General features: G+C 44.3%; 1 protein-coding gene across 4 annotated transcripts in view; it reads right to left on the bottom strand.

The window, feature by feature from the left end:
* The window catches only part of si:dkey-246g23.2 (PQ-loop repeat-containing protein 1), a 73,453-nt gene that overhangs the window by 25,065 nt on the left and 21,801 nt on the right, over positions 1-26,587 (bottom strand). For all 4 annotated transcript variants that reach the window (XM_029757812.1, XM_029757808.1, XM_029757811.1 and 1 more), the window contains exon 4: positions 12,771-12,987. In XM_029757812.1, coding sequence (XP_029613672.1) covers positions 12,771-12,987 — 217 coding nt within the window. The remainder of the gene's footprint in view (positions 1-12,770; positions 12,988-26,587) is intronic.

The raw sequence follows: 26,587 nt of genomic DNA, 5'->3' as shown, positions 1-26,587 counted from the left end.
TATATAATGGAGAGGCCAGCACAGTCACCGGATCTCAACCCTATTGAGCTGTTGTGGGAGCAGCTTGACCGTATGGTACGTAAGAAGTGCCCATCAAGCCAATCCAACTTGTGGGAGGTGCTTCAGGAAGCACGGGGTGAAATCTCTTCAGATTACCTCAACAAATTGACAACTAGAATGCCAAAAGTCTGCAAGGCTGTAATTGCTGCAAATGGAGGACTCTTTGACAAAAGCAAAGTTTGAAGGACAAAATTATTACAATAAAAAAAAAAAAAACATTATTTATAACCTTGTCAAGTCTTGACTATATTTCCTATTCATTTTGCAACTCATTTCATGTATGTTTTCATGGAAAACAAGGACATTTCTAAGTGACCCCAAACTTTTGAAAGGTAGTGCAAGTCCATTATCTTTTCTACAAAAATGTTTTGCTGTGCAATTTGTGGACCCAGACCTACAGTTTGGGAATCACTGCTCTAGGATACTGTAAGATTCCCGCTATGAGAGTTTATCTGTGAGAGAGGAAGATGCCATCATCACACCACCAAGTCCCAGGGGGTGAGAGCCTATCTGCAAAGAGGGAGAACACATTTGAAAAAATCTATTTCAAGAGAAACAAAAAAAAAACACAGGGTTGGCCTCAAACTTTGAGGTTGGAGTGACTGTACTATGACTGAGGTGCTGGGAGCTCAGTGCATTACTGTCTGTCACTGTCTCAGGGTATGGGAAATACTGCGCCGAACAACACACAGGTAGGTCGTTCCACCACTTCTGTGCCCTTTGAGAAGTGTAACTTGGTCAAAATAAAGTTGAGATTTTACCTAATTTTACATTCTGTCAAAGAACACATGTTCAACTTCATAAAAAACAGGTTTTCCCATTGCAATTTTTTTTTTACTATAGTAAGACCTATTAAGTGCCAAATAAAGTAACAGGGTTGGCCGTAATAGGGTTGATGATTTAATCTTAAATCAGCCCTAAATCCCTGTTTGACAGGGGGAATGGTAGCTTGTTGTGTGCAACAGGGAGTGGAAATTAAATGCAAAAACAAGTATATAGTTAAACATTTATAGCCTGTGTGTCTATGGGTACCAGGATTGATGTGTTATGCTCAACCCACTTAGTTTCCCACCACAAAACACCAGAAAATTACCAAAAAGAGTAGAACCAGCTCAATGTTCCTTTTGAAAAAAAAATACTTAAAAAGGAATAGTTTCACCATATTAAAACGAGAGTTCAGTTCAAGTAACAGGGTTGACCTTAAAATGAGGGACAGACATAAATGAATCACTAATCACATGAAATTAAAAAAAATCTTCAGGAATGACTTTGTCAAAGCTACAGAATAACTAGGGCTTTACAATGATGGTGAACGCTTGGAGAAATGTTGGGGTTAAGTGGGTTAAAATCTTTCTAGAAGTCACATAGGGTGCACGGAAGAACATGTCAAAATTCTGTATTTTGTCACTTCAGCAAGTCTTTATTCATATTAAAAATAGGATTCAGATAGATTGAATTCTCCATGTGGGCACTTCATTTAATAGAACAGGCTTTTAAAATTCAATATTGGTGACCAATTTCTACTTAAAATATCTTAGGGACGCAAAAGGCGTGGAACGACCCAGGTATATTTACATCTCCCTCCCTCTGGGAGTGTTTTGTGTTTCCATTGTACCATTTGTTTTGTGCTTTGAGAATGTAGCCTAACAGTGGATTTAATTAAATAATGGAGGAGAGACAGGCTAATAGAAAACTGTCAGACAGGAAGAGAGGATAACAAGATAAAGAGAGGGAAATGGAAGAAGAAGAATGAGCAAGCAGTTACAGTATATCCTAAAGGTATTGTGAATCTGAGTACTTACTAGACCTCTGTCTTGCTTAACAATCTTTAATGGAACACAGCTGATCTGTCAATCAAACCTCTGTCATTCTCTCTCTCGTTCTGAAGCTACAAAGAAGAGTTAGTCTATGAACAATCGAACACCCAAGAAACTTTTTATAAAGAAATTGGCCCCAAATTCCAAATGCTCACTTTGCCCCCTAAATCAGGCACATTCCTTCATATGATGCGGGAAATAGGGCTGTTGCGGTGACCGTATTACCGCCACACCGGCGGTCACGAGTCATGAAGGCAGTCAAATTACACATGACCGTTTAATCATGGTAATTAGGCTTCTCCAAGCTCTGATGCTGCTGCTGGACATTAGTAGCCTACCAAACATGCTAAGTGCCTGGTACTCAGCACTACTGTCCCTCTAATCAAATAAGGTCATGTTGCGCAACATTTCTATAGGCTATGCAATTGCGGGAGAAAACATAGTGATGGCCCCTAATAAAAGAGGAGGATCCCATCAGCTTTCTATAGGCTAGGCCTACTATATTTATTTCTCAACTTTCCTGATTTAAGCACATTGCTTATATTTACAGAACGTAAATATAAGAAATGTTTTGGTCACTTTTGAATGCTGGCGGTGCTTTCACTCTAGTGGTAGCATGAGACGGAGTCTACAACCCACACAAGTGGCTCAGGTAGTGCAGCTCATCCAGGATGGCACATCAATGTGAGCTTACAGAATGAGTATAGCCTACCTGGCTGGAATGAATTAAACCACAGGTAAAAGCCTCCTCCATTCGCTATTTAAGTACATAGATGACATGTATTTTTTTCCGCTGCCCCTATTTCGATACAGGTGCATGATAATGGTCCATTCTAAATCAAAACAAATGTCACACATATATTATTTAGTATATGTAAAGACAAGATTAAATCAAGAAAAGTCTGATGGGTGACAATATTAGCCTTTCACTTGTGAATGATGCCCAGCATAGGAAATAATGCCTTTTTTTGCGGCTTTTTCCAAATCATATTCACACACCTTATGTAGCCTGGCCCATAGGCCTACATGTTTCAATAAGGTTTGTATCACAACTAAAGTGGGCAAATAACTTCTTACAATTAAGCACATTAATCCACTTTACAAGGGGTGTAGAGCCTAACTGACATACATAAGCAGCGCGTGAGTTTCAAGTTTTGGGAAGATAATTTTCACCATAAAAATGCACCTTTATAATAAAAGCATTACATGCATAATTGCATTTGCGGTCACTTTCTTTCCGCTAATGGAACATTCACGCTTATAGCCTACTATCATGTGCGCATTGCTGCGCTTATAATGTGAAGAAATAGAGAGAGTTTATCAACATTTTAAGCTAAACGTTCTGAGCTGTTGTGTCAGCAACATTGCATAAAAAATATTTTTTGATGCTAGTGGTTGTATTAATTTGGGATCTATCACATCCCACAACTGTCCCAGACTGGTGGTGAGCCCCGACTCACTTTTGTTTTGATTTGAGCCCCGGCTCACCACCAACCCACCAGCAGCAGCCCCGGCTCACCACCAACCCACCAGCAGCAGCCCCGGCTCACCACCAACCCACCAGCAGCAGCCCCGACTCACCACCAACCAACCAGCAGCAGCCCCGGCTCACCACCAACCCACCAGCAGCAGCCCCGGCTCACCACCAACCCACCAGCAGCAGCCCCGACTCACCACCAACCCACCAGCAGCAGCCCGACTCACCACCAACCCACCAGCCCCATCTCACCACCAACCCACCAGCAGCAGCCCCATCTCACCACCAACCCACCAGCAGCAGCCCCATCTCACCACCAACCCACCAGCAGCAGCCCGACTCACCACCAACCCACCAGCAGCAGCCCCATCTCACCACCAACCCACCAGCAGCAGCCCCATCTCACCACCAACCCACCAGCAGCAGCCCGACTCACCACCAACCCACCAGTCCCATCTCACCACCAACCCAACAGCAGCAGCCCCATCTCACCACCAACCCACCAGCAGCAGCCCCATCTCACCACCAACCCACCAGCAGCAGCCCCAGCTCACCACCAACCCACCAGCAGCAGCCCCAGCTCACCACCAACCAACCAGCAGCAGCCCCGACTCACCACCAACCCACCAGCAGCAGCCCCGACTCACCACCAACCCACCAGCAGCAGCCCCGACTCACCACCAACCCACCAGCAGCATCCCCGATTCACCACCAACCCACCAGCAGCAGCCCCATCTCACCACCAACCCACCAGCAGCAGCCCGACTCACCACCAACCCACCAGCAGCAGCCCCGGCTCACCACCAACCCACCAGCAGCAGCCCCGATTCACCACCAACCCACCAGCAGCAGCCCCATCTCACCACCAACCCACCAGCAGCAGCCCGACTCACCACCAACCCACCAGCAGCAGCCCCAGCTCACCACCAACCCACCAGCAGCAACCCCAGCTCACCACCAACCCACCAGCAGCAGCCCCAACTCACCACCAACCCACCAGCAGCAGCCCCAGCTCACCACCAACCCACCAGCAGCATCCCCAGCTCACCCCAGACCTGTCAAAAATAAATAATGGATTTATTGTGAAGGTGTAGGTTATATGTCATGGATTTATTAGACTTTTTAAAATGGCTTGTAGGCTATGTGTGGAAGCCAGGAGATCCTAAATGTGTTTATGTTATGTTATGCACTGTCAACTGTGGGACCTTATATATTGGGCTCCCGAGTGCTGGAGCGGTCTAAGGCACTGCATCTCAGCGCTAGAGGCGTCACTACAGACAACCTGGTTAGAATCCAGGGCTGTATCACAACCGGCCGTGATTGGGTCCCATGGGGCGGCGCACAATTAGTCCAGCATCGTCCGGGTTTGGCCGGTGTAGACTGTCATTGTAAATAAGAATTTGTTCTCAACTGACTTGACTAGTTAAATAAAGGTTAAAAACAGGTGGACAGGTGGACTCAAGGATGATCTCAAGGATGATCAATGGAAACAGGATGCAACCTGAGCTCAATTTCAAGTCTCATGGCAAAGGGTCTGAATACTTATGTAAATAAGGTATCTGTTTTTAATACATGTGCAAACATTTTCAAAAATGTTTTTTCGCTTTGTCATTATGGGGTATTGTGTGTAGATCGCTGAGGAAATTTATTTATTTAATCGATTTTAGAATAAGGCTGTAACATAAAATGTGGAAAAAGTCAAGGGGTCTGAATAGTTTCCTAAGGCTCTGTACAAAGCAATTATATTTAAATAAAATGTTGTTACTTTCTTTGAGTCACAGGGGACCGGGTTGGTACGGGGGTGGGTTCTCTGGTTGTTGTGGGGGGGGGGGGGGGGGGGGGGGATGGGGGGAATGGACAGGTGATAAGCAACCTCATTTTCTGGGTGCGACAGGAGGGGGTGGGAGGCATGCTTTCTTCAGGTAGAGGGGTAGGGAAGATGAAGATGTGGGAAACATGGTTTCTGGGTTGAGAGGGAGGATGCTGTTGGTCTACAGAAGACACACTGCGCTGGATGCTGCTGTAGGTCAACATTTACATATTACTCATTTAGCTCTTCTTCAGAGTGACTTACTGGAGCAACTAGGGTTAAGTGCCTTGCTCAAGGGTACATTAGCAGATTTTTTACCTAGTGGATTCAAACCAGCGACCTTTCGGTTACTGGCCCAACACTCTTAACCGCTAGGCTATCTCACCAGGAGTATCACCCGTTCCACACCACATGCATGTATGGTACATCCTGTATCTCTATAGGAGAACTCTGGGGCCTGTGGGGATTGGTGCGGAATACTTATCCCCTGGGGAGTTCCTCAATGACGCTATCATAATTAGTATTAGGCTGAATATAATTGCTAGGATAATTGATGAAATAGCCTCCACCTCTCTATTAAAATACCTTTTATATTATTATGAACACAGACCTTATTGGCTCTGACTTGACCTTGGGTCTGAGTTGGACTACAGTACTGTAGTCTAGGCTTGGGTGGTACCCAGATTTTCTTACTGCCAACCTGGGATTTACATATTACTGACATGGGCTAAAAACACAAAAAAGCCCTTTGGGCGTCTATTACCAAAATGATAAAATAATTAGGACAAGTAACAGTGAATTATCATCAATGCTTTTAGCTAAATGTTAACGAATGCAAATTACCAAACTAATTGCAAAGATAGGCAAATCCAGCTCATGAAGTGATACAATTATAGTCAAAAAACCCTGATAACCGATATTTAACATTTTAGTGGCCTTTTAAGCATTCTAGTACAGTTAAATAACTAACACACACACATGGACGCAGCGGTCTAAGGCACTGCATCTCAGTGCAAGAGGCGTCACTACAGTCCCTGATTCGAATCCAGGCTGTATCACATCCGGCCACACACACACAAAAATTATTTTGTTGGCATTTACGCATGTCCCCATTACCAGTAAAGCATAATCAAAACCTATTTCTTTAACTTACTTGCTGTGCTGTTTCATTGTTCATTTGTTTAGTCATTTCATTCTCAACCAGGATTTCTATGGAACGCCGTTTGGGTCTTTGCGTGTCAAATAAGATACACGTGAAATAACACTATTTGACGGGTGAAATAAGCTTGTTGACCAATCAGGACCTGAATATGACTGCACGTCACATAATAATTTAATGCGTTCATTAATTTTTACAGCGTTATTACACATTGATTACACTATCACCCGTATTTCACATGTCACAACAATTCATCAATACGTATGCTATGATGCTGGTAAAGTTGTCTCGCCTACAGTGCTGGTCATAGAAAAAAGTTATTCCCCAAAAACATAGAAACACGACATCGGTTTCAGCTAGCTAACTATATAGCTAGGTGTCATGTAAAACAACCCTAATTTATAAGACAGTTCTTATTTGATTGATGGTAGAAGGACCCATCTACAGTTGAAGTCGGAAGTTTACATACACCTTAGCCAAATACATTTAAACTCAGTTTTTCACAATTCGTCCGGGTTTGGCCGGTGACATTTAATCCTAGTAAAAATTCCCTGTCTTAGGTCAGTTAGGATCACCACTTTATTTTAAGAATGTGAAATGTCAGAATAATAGTAGAGAGAATGATTTATTTCAGCTTTTATTTCTTTCATCACATTCCCAGTGGGTCAGAAGTTTACATACACTCAATTAGTATTTGGTAGAATTGCCTTTAAATTGTTTAACTTGGGTCAAACATTTTGGGTAGTATTCCACAAGCTTCCCACAATAAACTGGGTGAATTTTGGCCCATTCCTCCTGACAGAGCTGGTGTAACTGAGTCAGGTTTGTAGGCCTTCTTGCTCGCACACGCTTTTTCAGTTCTGCCCACAAATTTTCTATAGGATTGAGGTCAGGGCTTTGTGATGGCCACTCCAATACCTTGACTTTGTTGTCCTTACGCCATTTTGCCACAACTTTGGAAGTATGCTTGGGTTCATTGTCAATTTGGAAGACCCATTTGCAACCAAGCTTTAACTTCCTGACTGATGTCTTGAGATGTTGCTTTTATATATCCACATCATTTCCTCCCTCTATTTTGTGAAGTGCACCAGTCTCCCCTGCAAAAAAGCACCCCCACAACATGATACTGCAACCCCCGTGCTCACGGTTGGGATGGTGTTCTTTGGCTTGCAAGCCTCCACCTTTTTCCTCCAAACATAACAATGGTCATTATGGCCAAACAGTTATATTTTTGTTTCATCAAACCAGAGGACATTTCTCCAAAAAGTTTGATCTTTGTCCCCATGTGCATTTGCAAACCGTAGATTTTTTATGGTGGTTTTGGAGCAGTGGCTTCTTCCTTGCTGAGCGGCCTTTCAGGTTATGTCGATATAGGACTCGTTTTACTATGGATATAGATAGTTTTACTTTTATACCTGTTTCATCCAGAATCTTCACAAGGTCCTTTGCTGTTTTTCTAGGATTGATTTGCACTTTTCGCACCAAAGTACGTTCATCTCTAGGAGACAGAACACGTCTCCTTCCTGAGCGGTATGACGGCTGCGTGGTCCCATGGTGTTTACACTTGCGGATGAACCAGACTTGTGGAGATCTACAATTTATTTATTTTGATTTTCCCATGATGTCAAGCAAAGAGGCACTGAGTTTGAAGGTAGGCCTTGAAATACATTGCGCTGTTGCGTCTTCTTCACTACACTGTCTGTGTGGGTGGACCATTTCAGTTTGTCCGTGATGTGGGGGGGGGGGGGGGGGGGGTGCTCCCTCTGCTGTTTCCTGAAGTCGATCATCTCCTTTGTTTTGTTGACGTTGAGTGAGGTTATTTTCCTGACAACACACTCCCAGAGCACTCACATCCTCCCTGTAGGCTGTCTCATCATTGTTGGTAATCAAGTCTACTACGGTTGTGTCTGTAAACTTGATGATTGAGTTGGAGGCGTGCTGGCCACGCAGTCATGGGTGAACAGGGAGTACAGGAGGGGGCTGAGCACGCACCATTGTGGGGCCCCAGTGTTGAGGATCAGCAAAGTGGAGGTGTCGTTTCCTACCTTCACCACCTGGGGGCGGCATGTCAGGAAGTCCAGGACCCAATTGCACAGGGCAGGGTTCAGACCCAGGGCCTCTAGCTTAATGATGAGCTTGGAGTGTACTATGATGTTGAATGCTAAGCTATAGTCAATGAACAGCATTTTTACATTGGTATTCCTCTTGTCCAGATGGGATAGGTCAGTGTGCATTGCGATTGCATCGTCTGTGGATCTATTGGGGCGGTAAGCAAATTAAAGTGGGTCTAGGGTGTCAGGTAACGCGATATGAATCTTGACTAGTCTCTCAAAGTACTTCATGATGACAGAAGTGAGTGCTATGGGGCGATAGTAATTTAGTTCAGTTACATTTGCATTCTTGGGAATAGGGACAATGGTGGCCATCTTGAAGCATGTGGGGACAGCAGACTGGGATAGGGAGAGATTGAATATGTCCGTAAACACACCAGCCAGCTGAGGATGTGGCTAGGGATGTCGTCTGGGCAGGCAGTATTGCAAGGATTAACACGTTTAAATGTCTTACTCACGTCGGCCACGGATAAGGAGCGCCCACAGTCCTTGGTAGCTGGCCGTGTCGGTGGCACTGTGTTATCCTCAAAGCGGGCAAAGAATGTGTTAGCTTGTCTGAGCAAGGCATCGGAGTCCGCGATGTAGCTGGTTTTCCTTTTGTAGTCCGTGATTGTCTGTAGACCCTGCCACATACGTCTCGTGTCTGAGCCGTTGAATTGCGATTCCACTTTGTCTCTATACTGACATTTCGCCTGTTTGATTGCCTTATGGAGGGAATGACCACTCTGTTTGTATTCTGCCACATTCCCAGTCACCTTGCTATGGTTAAACCCTGTGGTCCGCTGCCAAAGGTGATTCAACAAAGTACTGGTTAAGAATCTGAATACTTATGTACATCTGATATTTCAGTTTCTTATTTTTTTCAAAAAACCTGTTTTGCTTTGTCATTATGGGGTATTGTATGTAGATTGATGAGGGGGAAAATAAATACAGCTGTAATGTAACAAAATGTGGAAAATGCCAAGGGGTCTGAATACTTTCCAAAATGCACCGTAGAACGCTATAGACTCACCAGCTCTAGCTTTCTCCCATTGTGCTCTTTATAACAAACACGTGACTGGCTCAACTATTCTGGGGAAGTACGATAAGCTTCATAATGTAAAATAATGTGACAAGGCGAAATGAACTCAATCTGCTTTCTCTCGTAACATATTGCACAAGTTGACTGCAGGTATTTACTTAAAAAGTAGTTGGAAATATTAAAAAGTATTAAAAAACTTCCAATAAATAGTTTCAACGGTATTGATGGTATATGAAAACCTTCCCGTAGGTATTTCCAAATACCCTGGTATACGGTATACTGCCCAACCCTACTGTAGTCCAAATACAATCAGTTCCATTTGTCCTCAAGACAGAATAACAGAATACTATGAGACAGCAGTCACAGCTCAGCACATTAACAGAAGCTATCCTTCCTCATCCGTCCTCAGTTCCATGCAGATAAGTCAGAGTGGAGACATGCTTCAGGCAGCACAGCCTTTTATGAGCCAAATTAACCATCAAGAGCACAGTTTAAGCATGCAACGGAGGAATGAGGGCTCATTTATATGGTTTCTAACTGTAATTCATATTTTATATTAACACAATCAATATGTCACAGCCTTGGTGCTAGACTGTAATGTCTTTGTCCTTGATGTGATTGCACAGTGGCTCTGGGCGGCAACTTGCTCATCCAATCAGTGAGAACATGAGGCCTGGTTCATCTCTTGTCTCTGGGTGTCTCTATAGTGGTGGATCAGTGGGTAGCATGCCCTCTCAGTGTGTCATTCTAGTACTATAGCTACTATCACTACTACTTCCCCTTTCTATCACTACTACTTCCCCTTTCTATCACTACTACTTCCCCTTTCTATCACTACTACTTCCCCTTTCTATCACTACTACTTCCCCTTTCTATCACTACTACTTCCCCTTTCTATCACTACTACTTCCCCTTTCTAGGAGGCCAGCCTATGTTCCTTATTGCCTCACTGAAATTCGGGGTCAGCTTCAGTGTGTGTAGTAACCAAAAAAGTGTTAAAGAAATCAAAATATATTTCATATTTGAGAATCTTCAAAGTAGCCACCATTTGCCTTGATGATAGCTTTGAAAAATGTTGTTATTCTCTCAACCAGCTTCATGAGGTAGTCACCTGGAATGCATTTCAATTAACAGGTGTGCTTGGTTAAAGGTTCATTTTTGGAATTTCTTTCCTTCTTAACCTCTTTGAGCCCACCTGCGTTTGAGCCCATCTGTTGTGTTGTGACAAGGTAGGAGTGGTATACAGAAGGCTATTTGGTAAAATACCAAGTCCATATTATGGCAAGAACAGCTCAAATAAGCAAAGACAAATGACAGTCCATCATTACTTTAAGATATGAAGGTCAGTCAATACTGAACATTAAGAACTATGAAAGTTTCTTCAAGTGCAGTCGCAAAAAACCATCAAGCGCTATGATGAAACTGGCTCTCATGTGGACTGCCACAGGAAAGGAAGACCCAATGTTACCTCTGCTGCAGAGGATATGTTCATTAGAGTTAACTGCACCTCAGATTGCAGCCCAAATAAATGCTTCACAGAGTTCAAGTAACAGACACATCTCAACATCAACTGTTCAGAGGAGACCGTGAATCAGGCCTTCATGGTCGAATTGCTGCAAAGAAACCCCTACTAAAGGACACCAATAAGAAGAAGAGACTTGCTTTGGCAAAGAAACATGAGCAATGGACATTAGACTGGTGGAAATCTGTCCTTTGGTCTGATGAGTCCAAATGTTAGATTTCTGGTTCCAACCGCTGTCTCTTTGTGAGACGCAGAGTAGGTGAACGGATGATCTCCGCATGTGTGGTTCCATCTGTATGCAATCTAGAAATACGAATAAAATTGTTAAATTACGAGCCTTGTTGGTTAAGCCACAGAAAAAGTTAGCAACCTTCCCACTAGCCATGATTGGCTTATATAAATGAGTGGGCTGGACATGCCGAGAGAGGAGACGAGAATTGGTCTGCCATATTGAAGGCTGCTGTCTATTTGAGCTCGTCAGTCTGTGTTGGTAATTCTGTCAAACACAGTTTTTTTTATGTATTGTGTAATGGAGCTGCATAAGTGTCGCTCTCTACCTTCTGGAGGATCAAGTTTTGAAATCAGTGGAATTAGAGTATGATAGATAAAGAGATGAAGAAAACATCTCCTGATTACATCTTCAAACTAAGGGCAACTGTGGTATGGCATTCCTGACAGGGAGAAGCGTTCATCATGCATGATGATGTATACAGGTAAGATAGTCTAGCGATAGCTAGCTACATTTTCAGATATTACACGTTTTTAATTTTGACAGAAAGTGGTTTCATTTCAAGCTAAAGTGTTCTGTTAGCTAACGTTAGCTGGCTGGCTCCCTAGCTGACGTTACTATGTTTCCCAGAGCTGTTTGCTTTTCGAATTAGAGCCGAATGTTAGCTAGTTAATATTGCACCTGGTTGGTTAGCTCCCAACACTGTGGCATTGTTGGCACTTTATTAATTGTTGTTTAACTACCTAATGTCAGCTGGTTGGCTCGTTAGCTAATGTTACGTGTGTGATCTTAAACGCTGTTTACCTAGCTAGATTCATGGTTTACCTTGCTAGCTAGCTATATGTCTTAAGCTAAAGTGTACTGTTAACTAGCTAGCTAACGTTAGCTGGCTGGCTCTCTAGCGGATTCTATTCTACAATGTAGAAAATAACAATAAATGAGTAGGTGTGTCTGAAATGTTGACTCGTACTCTACACACACACACACACACACACACACACACACACACACACACACACACACACACACACACACACACACACACACACACACACACACACACACACACACACGACAGACTGACCAGGTGAAAGCTATGATCCCTTATTGATGTCACCTGTTAAATCCACTTCAATCAGTGTAGATGAAGTTGAGACAGGTTAAAGGATTTTTAAGCCTCAAGACAATTGAGACATGGATTGTGTGTGTGCCATTCAGTGGGTAAATGGCCAAGACAAAATATTTCAGTGCATTTGAACGGAGTATGGTATTAGGTGCCAGGCACACTGGTTTGAGTGTGTCGAGAACTGCAACGCTGCTGGGTTTTTCACACTCAACAGTTTCCCGTGTGTATAAATAATGGTCCGCCACCCAAAGGACATCCAGCCAACTTGACACAACTGCATCCCTGTTGAATGCTTTCGACATCTTGTCGAGTACATGCCCCAAGGGCAAAAAGGGCTGCAACTCAATATTAGGAAGGTGTTCCTAATGTTTTGTAAACTCAGTGTACACCACACAGGGTTCATGAAGTGTGTGCCAGCCTGCCAGGCCACTCACTCACCTCATGCCACGGGTGGAGTGGTTGTGGAAGTTCTGCAGAAGCTGTGGCACCCCCAGCATGGCCTCAAACAGCACGGCCAGGGAGCCCAGGCCCTCCACGAACAGCACAGAGTCCAGCAGGAGAAGGGTGAGGAAGGCACACAGCACCGTGAAGGCAAAACAGAATAGCAGGTAGTCCTCAAACGCACTCCAGCTCCAGAAGTAGCGCAGGTCCAGATCTAAGAGGGGGGGGGGGGGGGGGGGGGGGGTGATAGAGGGAGAAGGGGAGGAGGAGAGATCCCTTCATTAGAAAATGCACCATCACAGACATTCATTGAACACACTACACAAATCAATAGAGTGCAAGTAAGTGAATGAAACTTTTTGATCAAATCAAAACAATCTGGCTCTGGACCCTGCAAGTGTTATCACTGGGCCCTTTCCACCACACAGAGCCAATACAAAGCTATAGAGAGCTATTCCTTAACTCATTTAACCAGATTGTGCTTCCAAGCTCTGCTTTTTCAAAGTAAAGTCAAATGTAGCCGTTGAGGCTAAGCCTACACTCTGACCAATGAGAAAGGGATGCAACATGGCAGCTGAAAGAAAATGTGGTCACAGACCGAGAGCTCTTTTCTCACTGTAACAAATATTCATTATTCAGATATTCTAAGAATATTTAAACTTCCATCCATTATTTTCTGTTTGCACTGGCAGCCCAATAGGGTCGGCCTACTGTATATAGTAGAAGAGCCCTAGAGAGAAGACAAACTGTTCACAGAAAATAGAGGCATTTAAATACAGTTCCAGATCTGCTTCACTGACGTTAATATTGCCATTGCTCATCTAATTGTATTCTAATGCAATTCATGGACAAGCAACCTAAAAGGAGAGAGAATGAGGAAGACTGCATGACATAAAAGCCAAGAACAGTCAGAAAGAGAGAGTACTAAAGAGACCCCCCTGAGGGTCACAAGCTGAAATAAGAGTCTAGCTAGGAGTGACCTAAAATCCAGAGACAATCATGCATACTGTGTCAGAGGTTCTCTGTCTGGTAATGGTATATATAGGACCAGTCAGCTCTTCACAAGACATCCCACATGATCAATGGCCTCATATTCCGTTGAAATTACTGGAGAGGGGGGAATAAAATGAGCTGACATCAACTGAATGGGATTGATAGTTAAATAAGAGCCCATTTGTTAGTGAGCCGACTGGACTGTGACGTTCCATATAGGAAGTGGTTGTATTCCGCGTATCGTCATTAGGTTCTGCATTGTGAGCGCCTGCACACAACACACAGCAGCACCTGCCAGGGGGAACAGTGGCGACGGTGGGACACACCTGTCAGGAACACAGACCGCTACACACCACCACCGTTGCCGGGCCCACGGCATTGTGGAAGAGGCAGAGTGAGACGTCTCATAGCGAGCACCGTGCAGCGTGCATGATTAATGATTAAGCTCCTACAGATCCAACACAGAGATAGGATCTGGGGGGGAGGGCAGGATGGATGATCAGAACAGAGAGGGGGACAGGACACGTACACTCGCTTACGACAGCACGCACACGCATACACACGCACACACAGTGTCGCGTCTGTCCTTGCAGTGAGGGCCAGGGCCCACCACTGGTGCAGTGCCCTAGCGGTCACAGCACATGAAAAATATCTGTAGAGCCAGACGCTGACACTGATAGAATCTGAACAGGGCCTAACAGAGAGGCCTTACTCAAAAAATTATCCTCAGAGGACTTCATTTTCACCTGCAGAAAAATCAGATTTTACATGCCCCCTCTCCCTCTGTTCTAGTGTACTGGAAGCTTCAGGGGAGAGCTCTGCCCTTTGTCGGGAACATGAAAGCTTCTCTCCCTTTTAAATAAGGCGGGCTAAGCACTACTGGCACTACTACAGCTTGCCCTGTTTTCCAAACTGCGGTCTGTTTTGCCCAAGTACAGTATAGCTCCCTCTATCTATTCACTCTTCTCTCTCTCCATGCACTCCACCTCTCCTTTTAAAAGCCTGATAGTTTTATATGCACACTCAAAAAACACCTACAGCAAATTGTCAAGTAAAACATAATGAAGAAACATAACCAATGAATCTGAATCACATCTAAAAGAACAAACCAGTAAATGTCCCTCTTTCATCTCCCCCTTTCAACCTCTCCTGTCATCCCCCTTTTTCTCTCTCTGTCATCCAGGCTGCTACAGCATCAGAGGCAGGCTGGCCTTCCCAGTGAGATCCCTGGCAGTATTGTGCTTAGCTTAGCCAGTCTGGAGAGGAGAGCAGACTTGTTGACAGGCCGCACTTCAAAAGACCCACACAAGAAGGTACCGTACCGAGGAGGAAAAGAGGGGAGGTGAGGTGCTTCTTTTTTCAACAGCCCTTCAAAGATCAAACATTTCAATTACTAAAACAGCAAAAAAAAGGTGCTCAATGGAAATTCTTCAAACATCGTGACAGTGTTGGTAACCCAGGGCAAACAGGTTTACAGCGGAGTCCACCCTAACCACATCTAGGATGCCATCTAGGGTTTACATTCTACCAGTCATCTGGAAGACAGGCAGTACAACAAACAGCTGCCAGTGTTAGCAGTGTTACAGCGCCCCATCTCAGCCCACAACAAGGAAAAGGAGAGGGAAAGAAATAGACACATTTCACTCGAGGCATTTCATGTCATGCAGAGAACAGATATCTAGAGAAAGACAGCTAGAGAGAGGCCCAGAATATCCAAACTCATCATCCAGAGAGCCAACTTTGAGCCTCCCAGCCAGAGGAGACCCAGCTCGAGATGGGTCTACTCCATCACAGCCCACCCCAGGCACCAAATCCCACCCCAGGCCCCAGTTCCAAGGGAGCCCCAGTTCCAGATGCCATCCCTGCACTGCTGTCCTCCTGCAGGGTCACCAGGGCCAACCCAGCCACCCTCTCTGTCTGTCTTCTGAGCCCATGACTCTGGGTCAAGTCAACCATCGGCACAGAGATACTGCCATTTCAGCTCATAGTACGCCCACGAGTATCGATTGTTATAAGGGAGGTTGGATCCAGTTAGGTTGGATCCAAGATAATAAAACCATTAAATCAGATCTGCCAGACAAACCAAGAGAAAAACAGGAAGTAGGTGTACATAGTCAGCGTGGTCTGCACATATTTTACTCAGCATCACTCAGACTGTGACTAATAAAGCACCTCTCAATTAGAAATCCTAACAACATGGCACCTATGCCCAAGTGCCATGGGCTATGGGCAGAGATGTGGCTGTCAGAGGGGAAGCCTGCAGGACAGGCTGAGGTTTGGGGAGCACAGGCTTTAACGAAGGCAGCAGACACAGAGGGCCTGGTTTCCTCAGTCAGCAGTGGGACTGATTGGCCTCTCATTAGGAAACACTAGACCACTGTCCTGTCTCATATTACACAAGTAGGTATGTTACCGCACATACTCAACATGGAAACAAAACATACAATATGTTTCCTCTTCAAGCTTCACCTCTTTCACATCATACTTTACATAGGAACACTGCAGAGCCCAAAAAGTCATTAAAATCTTGCCCCTAGTCAAAAAGTAGGATTTTTGTATTCATCAAGTTGAATTTGAACGAACGTGACAGGGGGTTTCGATTACAGTTGTATTACAGCATCTGAGACTGACTGGGTACCAGACAGACTGACATGGACATGACTGCTGATCAGGGAGCAGTAATGTGCGTCTGAAAGTGGCTCTACTCAAATTCTACCGGAGAAAGAAAATGTACTGTACCCTTCTCATAAGCTCTTTGAATATTCTGATCAAGGACAAAGACCGTGCCGATATAGCTATGTCATTAAGCTTATATTCAATTAAGCAGCTCTATAAGTACACCGATTAAATTGGAATTAAAATACAATGTCGAAATCATTTAGCCATTCAGGCATATCCATATTTGCATTTTGCTATATATAGTAGATGACTGCAGTACTATTCTATTGTCTTGTGGCCCTGCTGCAGTGTCCTATGGTTCTGACCTGGGTCAGTCACACATCAACCCCTGCCTGTGTTCAATTAGCATTTATTAAAATAAATAATGAGGACTGATTTGCATTATATGTCAATATAATATTCATACACATAGTAGTACACAATTTTATCCTGGAAGATAATTTCACAGGCAGCACAAACCAAGGCAATCACATCCCCGAATGCTCACAAAAAGCAGGTCATGTTAGGTGGGCCTTTTCAAGGTACTTTCCATAATAATCTAAGAGAATAAACAAAACTCGACAGTCATGCAGAAGACTTGAGTTTAAAGTGTGGGTAACTCAAACTTTTGCATGACATCAAATGTCCCATTGACGTCACCTCTATGACAAGTTATTTACTTAAAAGGGACACATTTACACATACTTCCAGGTTAGGATTTGTCCTCGACTCCTTTGCTGAGGTAGCCTACAAGACAGACACAGACCCCTAACGTATTACAATAACACATGTTTCTATTCTGTCAGAGCAGCAGAGATAGATAGACTAGTCTATTTGACAATGTGGATTGCAATGACCTCCTTGGCCAAACAGGTTAGAACTGATCAATCAATCATCCAGCATCCTCCCAGAACACATCCTGGTAAAGGCCCATGAAGCTGTCTGACGCCACCCAGAACACATCCTGGTAAAGGCCCGTGCAGCTCTCTGACACCTCCCAGAACACATCCTGGTAAAGGCCCGTGCAGCTCTCTGACACCTCCCAGAACACATCCTGGTAAAGGCCTGTGAAGCTCTTTTTCCACATTTTGTTGTGTTACAGCCTTATTCTAAAATGGATTAAATAAAAAAAACAATCCTCAATCTACACACTATACCTCATAATGACAAAGTCAAAACAGGATTTTAGAAACAGAAATACCTTATTTACATAAGTATTCAGACCCTTTGCTATGAGACTCGAAATTGAGCTCAGGTGCATCCTGTTTCCATTTATCATCCTTGAGATGTTTCTACAACTTGATTGGAGTCCAACTGTGGTAAATTCAATTGATTGGACATGATTTGGAAAGGCACACACCTGTGTATATAAGGTCCCACAGTTGACAGTGTATGTCAGAGCAAACACCAAGCCATGAGGTCGAAGGAATTTGAAGAACACAGGAAGAAGTTTGGAACCACCAAGACTATTCCTAGAGCTGGCTGCCCGGCCAAACTGAGCAATCAGGGGAGAAGGGCCTCGGTCAGGGAGGTGACAAATAACCCAATGGTCAATCTGACATCTCCACAGAGGAACACTGGAGCTCTGGGAGAACCTTCTAGAATGACAACCATCTCTGCAGCATTCCACCAATCAGGCCTTTATGGTAGAGTGGCCAGATGGAAGCCACTCCTCATTAAAAAAAAAAGGCACATGACAGCCCGCTTGGAGTTTGCCAAAAGGCGCCCAAAGGACTCTCGAACCATGAGAAATTGTCTGCTGAAACCAATATTGAACTCTCTGGCCTGAATGCCAAATGTCACGTCTGGAACAAACCTGGCACCATCCCTACAGTGAAGCATGGTGGTGGCAGCATCATGTTGTGGGGATGTTTTTCAGCGGCAGGGACTGGGAGACTTGTCAGGATCAAGGCAAAGATGAACGGAGCAAAGTACAGACAGATCCTTGATGAAAACCCGCTCCAGAGTGCTCAGGACCTAAGACTGGGGCGAAGGTTCACCTTCCAATAGGATAACGAAACTAAGCACACAGCCAAGACAACGCAGGAGTGGCTTCAGGACAAGTCTCAATGTGGCCCAGCCAGAGCCCAGACTTGAACCCGATCGAACATCTCTGGAGAGACCTGAAAATAGCTGTGCTGCGACGCTCCCCATCCAACCTGACAGAGCTTGAGAAGATCCAGAGCCTGAGAAGATCCAAAGCTTGAGAAGATCTGCAAAGAAAGTGAGAAACTCCCCAAACAGGTGTGCCAAGCTTGTAGCGTCATACCTAAGAGTTGAGGCTGTATTCGCTGCCAAAAGATGCTTCAACAAAGTACTGAGTAAAGGGTCTGAATACTTATGTAAATGTTTTTTGGAACATTTTCAAAAAAAAATGTTTTTGCTTTGTCATTATGGGGTACTGTGTGTAGATTGATAAGGGGAACTTGTTTATCCATTTTAGAATAAGGCTGTAACATAACAAAATTAGAAAAAGTCAAGGGGTCTGAATACTTTCCAAATGCACTGTAGAACAGTCCCTATTATAGAGTTGTCAGTTCATTATATGTTCTAAAGTCTTCATATTGGAAAGCATAAAGTAAACATTATCACACCAATCCTTTAATGGTCTTTGTACACACATTCATGGCAAAGACTTGGTTCAAGTCAGACATACAAAAACAGAGGACAAGGTCATTCCTCAACAACAGCCTTTGACCACTGTCTAGCTGTCCAGTCACGAGCCAAATGAAAAAACACCACCAGGCATAGTCAAGGTGACATTGTCATTTCTATATATTTGACAAGAAAAGAGCATTGTCTGGAAAGTGGTCTGATAGATTCAATTGTCTGACCAGTAATACCTAAACTCACCCCCCTCAGCCTTTTCTCAGATTATCTATTATTTACACCAGTTTTATCTGACCAGGAAGTCTTCTATTGATAATGTGTCTGTTGGGTAGCAGATAATTCACAGGCGTCATATCGAGCAGGACCTGCTAGTCCCTCTGTGCATTTCCCTTATCAGGACCCTCCTCACTGCTCCAGCTGCTCACCTGGTGATCACTATCACACAAGTCACCTTCACATGGATTAAGTGTGTGTGTGTGTGTGTGTGTATACAGGCCAGCAATAAGAATTTACCAAACCTTGTCTACTAGGCTATTTGTTGACTGTCATGCCTACCTCTTAGAATGCTAAAAACGTACAGAGCAGTACACTACACGCTTGACCACCCTCCTTCACCAAGGTCAATCCTCTGTGTTCAACCACTCCTCTCTCCTATCCTGTTGTCATCCTCTAAACATGCATCTGTCCTGCCTACCCTGGCTGATGTTCAAATAAAACGTACCTCACAGTGCAGTGTGCAACATGCCGCATCACCTCACACTCTCCTCCCTCCACACACTGCTATTACAATCGGTCTGCCCTGCGCCTACATAACAGCCTTCCCTCTAACCACTTCTACAAGAGCACAGCAAGATTAGTTGTTCGCGCATCATCCATTTGTGAGTTTTACCTGAACTCTCCTGCCATACAGGGAATGATGAGTCATTAAACTCTATTCTGGTTTCCACATTGTTCCTGAATGTGTGCTATTACAGTGAAGTGTCCTGGGGGGACAAAGGGAGCATGGGCTGTAATGTCACCATGACCTTATGGTCAGGAGAAACATTAAGGAAATGTCACCATTTTATCCTTACCTACACCATGCCTTTCTGGAGAAAAAAAAAATAACAAATTCCTAGCCCTGAGGGGAAAACAGAAAAAAATTAATTTTTCAACATTGTTTTGAGGGCAAAGAGGTAGCTGGGGAGTCAGTAATGACTTAGTATGGGTAGAATCAGGACATGACAAGGACAGAGCCAATAAAGGGCTTTTATCTCTAGTTCTCTGAGCTAAATGGAAGTTACACAGCAGGATTAAGACTGCAGGATGATGAGAGCGCGAGAGACAGAGCGAGCGACAGACAGACAGAGCACGAGCGACAGACAGAGCACGAGCGACAGACAGAGCACGAGCGACAGAGAGCGAGAGACAAAGCGAGAAAAAAGCAGTTCTGATAAGAGTTACATAAGAACAATGCAAGCCAGACAGTGAGAGTGGCATGGCTTCAAGGGCAAAGCATAACAGCAACACACGCACTGCAGCAGGGTTTCCCACCGCAGCAGGCAGATGACACCAGCCAGGCTCCAGACTCTAATCTATACAATGCCAAGCTACACACCTGACTGGGACCCATTTAGGGCCAACTAACTAACTTATAAACAAATTTATGTCTCAAGCTCTGTCAGGTTGGATGGGGAGCGTTGCTGCACAGCTATTTTCAGGTCTCTCCAGAGATGTTCGATTGGGTTCAAGTCTGGGCTCTGGCCAGGCCACTAAAGGACATTCAGAGACTTGTCCCAAAGCCACTTCTGCGTGGTCTTGGCTGTGTGCTTACGGTCGTCGTCCTGTTGGATGGTGAACCTTCGCCCCAGTCTGAGGTCCTGAGCACTTTGGAGCAGGTTTTTATCAAGGATCTCTCTGTACATTGCTCCATTCATCTTTCCCTCAGTCCTGACTAGTCTCCCAGTCCCTGCAGCTGAAAAACATCCCCACAGCATGATTCTGCCACCATCGTGCTTCACCATAGGGATGGTGGCAGGTTTCCTCCAGACGTGATGCTTGACATTCAAGCCAGAGTTCAATATTGGTTTCATCAGACCAGAGAATTTTGTTTCTCATGGTCTGAGAGTCCTTTGGGTGCCTTTTGGCAAACTCCAAGCGGGCCGAGGAGTCAACACTACCATAAAGACCTGATTGGTGGAGTGCTACAGAGATGGTTGTCCTTCTCCCATCTCCACAGAGGAACTCTGGAGCTCTGTCAGTGACCATCAGTTTCTTGGTCACCTCCCTGACCAAGGGTCTTCTCCCCCGATTGCTCAGTTTGGCAGGTGGCCAGGTCTAGGAAGAGTCTTGATGGTTCCAAACTTCTTCTTGTGTTCTTGGGGACCATCAATGCTGCAGACATTTTTTTGTACCCTTTCCCAGATCTGTGCCTCGACACAATCCTGTCTCGGACCTCTACGGACAATTCCTTTGACCTCATGTCAGACATGCACTGAACTGTGGGACCTTATTTAGACAGGTGTGTGACTTTCCAAATCATGTCCAATTAATTGAATTTACCACAGGTGGACTCCTATCAAGTTGTAAAAACATCACAAGGATGATCAATGGAAACAGGATGCACCTGAGCTCAGCTTCGAGTCTCATAGCGAAGGGTCTCAATACTTATGTAAATAAGGTATGTTTTTTTTGTTGAAAAAAACTATTTTCCATTTCTCATCATGGGAAATGTCTATTTTCTGACAGAAAAAAAGCAACATTTGGTAAGATGTACAGTGCATTCGGATGTATTCAGACCCCTCGACTTTTTCCAAATTTTGTTACGTTACAGCCTTATTCTAAAAACATTTAAATTACTTTTTTCCCTCATCAATCTACACAAAATACCCCATAATGATGTTTCATCATTTCATCATTGTGTGCAGATTGATGAGGGGGAAAAAAGAATTGAATCAATTTTAGAATAAGGCTGTAAAGTAACAAAATGTGGAAAAAGTGAAGTGGTTTGAATACTTTCCGAATGCACTGTAGTAGCAATGCAAAATGACTAGTTGATTTGGGAAAGAGGGATGGCTGGAGGGGGTTGGGGAATGAGTGAAAGCAACATCAAAGATTAAGGGAGTGTCACGCCCTGACCTTAGAGATCCTTTTATGTCTCTATTTTGGTTGGTCAGGGCGTGAGTTGGGTTGGGCATTCTATGTCCTTTTTCTATGTTTGGTATTTCTTTGTTTCGGCCGGGTATGGCTCTCAATCAGGGACAGCTGTATATCGTTGTTGCTGATTGGGAGCCATACTTAGGCAGCCTGTTTTCCTTTGGGTTTTGTGGGTGGTTATTTTCTGTTTAGTCATTTGTTACCTGACAGAACTGTTTGGCTGTTGTCTTTTGTTTATTTGTAAAGTGTTCTCTTTTTCCATTAAATTACAAAGATGAGCACTAACCACACTGCGCCTTGGTCTACTCCATTCAACAGCCGCTACAGGGAGAGAAATAAAGTATAAGTGACATTACATTAGACGGGGAACGAGACAATAGTGTGGAGGTATGCCAACTACTCTGACCTTGCTTCAATGTCAGTCTAAAATGGACAATTAAATAAAGAGGAAATAAACAAAAATATAAATGCAACATGAAAGATTTTACAGAGTTACAGTTCATATTAGGATATCAGTCAATTGAAATAAATAAATTAGGCCCTAATCTATGGATTTCACATGACTGGCAATACAGTTATGCATCTGAGAGTCAGACAATGGGTCACAGATAGGTCCTGTGTGGCTCAGTTGGTATACAAAGTGTTGTGGGTTCAATTCCCACAGGGGACCAGTACAAAAAAAGTATGGAACTGTGTGAACTCCCTATTGTAAGTCGCTCTGGATAAGAGCGTCTGCTAAATGACAACAAAAAAAGTAGGGAACCAGTCAGTATCTGGGGCTCAGGATCTTGCCACAGTATCTCTGTTCATTCAAATTGCCATCGATAAAATGCAATTGTGTTTGTTGTCCATAGCTTATGCCTGCCCATACCATAATCCAACTGCCACCATGGGACACTCTGTTCACAACTTTGACATCAGCAAACCGTTCGCCCACATGACGCCATTCACGCTGTCTGCCAAACCGGGATTCATCTGTTAAGAGCACACTTCTCCAGCATGCCAGTGGCCATCAAAGGTGAGCATTTGCCCACTGAAGTCAGTTACGATGCCGACCTGCCGTCAGGCCAAGACCCTGGTGAGAACGACGAGCATGCAGATGAGCTTCCCTGAGATGGTTTCTGACAACAAAAATTACTTGGTTGTGCAAACCCACAGTTTAATCGGTTGGCTGGTCTCAGACGATACTGCAGGTGAAGAAGACTTATGAGGTCCTTGGCTGGTGTGGTTACATGGGGTCTGCGGTTGTGAGGAAGGTTGGACATACTGCCAAATTCTCTAAAACAACGAAGGCGGCTTATGTTAGAGAAATTAACATTAAATTATCTGGCAACAGCTCTGGTGGACATTCCTGCAGTCAGCATGCCACAATTGCACACTCCCTTAAAACATCTGTGGAATTGTGTTGTGACAAAACTGCACATTTTAGAGTGGCCTTTTATTGTCCTCAGGACAAGGTGCACCTGTGTAATGATCATGCTGTTTAATCAGCTTCTTGATATCCTACACCTGTCAGGTGGATGGATTATCTTGGCAAAGGAGAAATGCTCATTAACAAAGATGTAAACAAATGTGTGCACAAAATTTGAGACAAATAAGCTTTTTGTATGTATGGAACATTTCTGGGATTTTTTATTTCAGCTGATGAAACATGGGAACAACATTTTACATGTTGTGTTTATATTTCTGTTCAGTATATATTCCGGTCAGACGATGGGGCAGTGGGGGTTACAGCCGTTAGGCCTCCTTTACTCCCTCCCTCCCGGGGCAACCACAGAGCATCATGGAGCAATGAGACAGCAAGGACATAGTGGTGGATGATTGGGGGGGGGGGGGGGACAGGGACATTCTCTGACAATGGCTTGGGATGATCACATAACCAACCAAGACATATTGAGGACAGTGGGGTCAGACATTGAGGACAGTGCGGCAGGTTTATTCTGGTAGATGTGGATATATCCTTAACCATTCCCCTGCATGGCAAATCATAAGCGGTTGCCTCAATCTTGTCAGCCTTTCTGTCTGAATCGCTTTAACTCCACCAAACTGTACATTTTTTCATGCCTTTACAGTGTCTTTTTCACTCTTCGGTCTCTCCACTTCCCTCTGGCATTTTCCCTCCTCGCGCCATTAACAGGGGTTGCACAGCATACACAATAGGTGCTTCCTTTTATGTCTGAACAGGTTTTTTAAGTTCTCTGCATTCCCCGTTCAGTCTGTCAGTTCTGGCATATATTATTCTTACTTTGATCCGAAACAGCATTCTGAGATAGGGGTCAGAGTTCAGCCAATTGATGCGTCAAGTGTGTGTGTTGGATCCTTCCTGCCAATAGAGCTAATTAATAGGAGCCTGTCAGGGTCAAGGGGCTGGAGGCACCACACTACTCTGCCTAATCACACCCTTACTGGGTATCAGCGCCAATGCAAGGTTAGAGCAGCCCACTGTAAAATGCCAGACTGGCGTTACACTAAACCGGACCTGATATTTCTGGGACACAGACTGGAAGGTGTTGTGTTTCTTAGAGTGAGAGGTTTGTATGGAGGGCTGGGTGCTGCTCAGGGCTGTTCTCAGTGAGCCCAGTGTGAGACAAGGTGGAGGAGACGGGAGACGTTCAACGCCTCAGGGAGAGCCCTAGGCGCAAACAGGGCCGGACATTTTTCAGCCCATCTTTGCGTCACAACCAAAACCCACAAAAACAGTCACCAGACATCTTGCATCCACGCGCACGGACCCACACGCACACACACACACAAACCCACACGTGCGTGCACAGTATCACAATTATTTTGCCAGACATCACAGCTGTTATACAGTACAGAGGCAAACACCATACAGAGATGGGCTTTTATGTGCCCTCTAATGAAATAGGGGAGATCTTTTAATTTCCTTTTAATGGCTGCAGGTGTAGTCTAATGCAGGGGTGTCAAACTCATTCTGCTGGTTTTTGTTTTTTTCCTTTCAATTAAGACAAATCAGGTGAGGGGAGTTCCTTACTAATTAGTGACCTTAATCAATCAAGTACAAGGGAGGAGCGAAAATCAAAGTTTGTTATAGCAGGTGCAGCGAAATGTTTATGTAGAATGTCTCTCAAATACAATTTTCACTTAATTTTTTTTGATCTAAACAAGGAATAACAATCCAAAGTAGATCGAGTGAGCATGTGTGAGAATCCATAATATAAATATGTGGTGTGTATAGACAGTATATAACTCAGAAAATAAAATGATATGTATAGAAGCAGGTATATTAGGATGAGCTGTGTTGAGAATACAGTATATACATACAGTGAGTAAACAACAGTAGATAAACAGAATATGAGGTGACTAGTGTTCAATGACTATATACATTGAGTGTATAAAACATTAGGAGCCCCTGCTCTTTCCTTCACATACTGACCAGGTGACAGCTATGATCCTTTGATGTCACTTGTTCAATCCACTTCAATCAGTGTAGATGAAGGGGAGGAGACAGGTTAAAGAAGGATTTTTAAGCCTTGAGACATGGATTGTGTGTGTGCCATTCCAAATATTTAAGTGCCTTTGAACAGGGCATGGTAGTAGGTGCCAGGCGCACTGGTTTGAGTGTTAACTGCAATACTGCTGGGTTTTTCATGCTCAACAGTTTCCTGTGTGTATCAAGAATGTTCCACGACCCAAAGGACATCCAGCCAACTTGACAACTGTGGGAAGCATTGGCGTCAACATGGACCAGCATCCCTGTGTAACACTTTTGACACATTGTAGAGTCTATGCCCCAACTAATTGAGGCTTCTGAGGGCAAAAGGGGTTGCAGCTCAATATTAGGAAGGTGTTCCTAATGTTTGTGTACTCAGTGTACATGGGGCTTAGTCTCAAGGTGCAGGGCTGAGTCCCAGGCAGGTAGCCGGCTAGTGATGGCTGTTCAACAGTCAGATGGCCTGGTGATAGGTGTTCCTCAGTCTCTCTGCCCCGGCTCTGATGCACCTGTACCGTCTCTGTCTGCTAGATGGTGGCAGAGTGAACATACCTTAGCTCGGGTGGATGAGGTCTTTAACGCCTTGTTCAAAGATTTGTCTAAAGCTTTTGACACCGTAGACCATGCAATACTTTTGGGCAAACTGTCGTCAATAGGACTGGGATTGGATGCCTGTCGTTGGTTTCCTGGCACCCCTCCGTCAGGGCTCTAACCTGCCATGACTTGGAATGCCTTGAAGATCGGCAGTTGGCGACCACTGGTCCAGGGTGTCGGGCAAGATAGAGGTGATATGGTCCTGAACTAGCCACTCAAAGCACTTCGTGATGACCGAGAAGAGTGCTATGGGGCGATAGTCATTTAGTTCAGTTACCTTCGCTTGCTTTGGTACAGGAACAATGATGGACATCTTGAATCAAGTGGGGACAGCAGACTGGGATAGAGAGAGGTTGAATATGTCCGTGAA

Source organism: Salmo trutta, chromosome 7 (assembly GCF_901001165.1).
Source record: "Salmo trutta chromosome 7, fSalTru1.1, whole genome shotgun sequence".
Lineage (NCBI taxonomy): Eukaryota > Metazoa > Chordata > Actinopteri > Salmoniformes > Salmonidae > Salmo > Salmo trutta.
The sequence above is the reverse complement of the archived record's forward strand: the minus strand, read 5'-3'. Positions and strand labels throughout refer to the sequence as shown.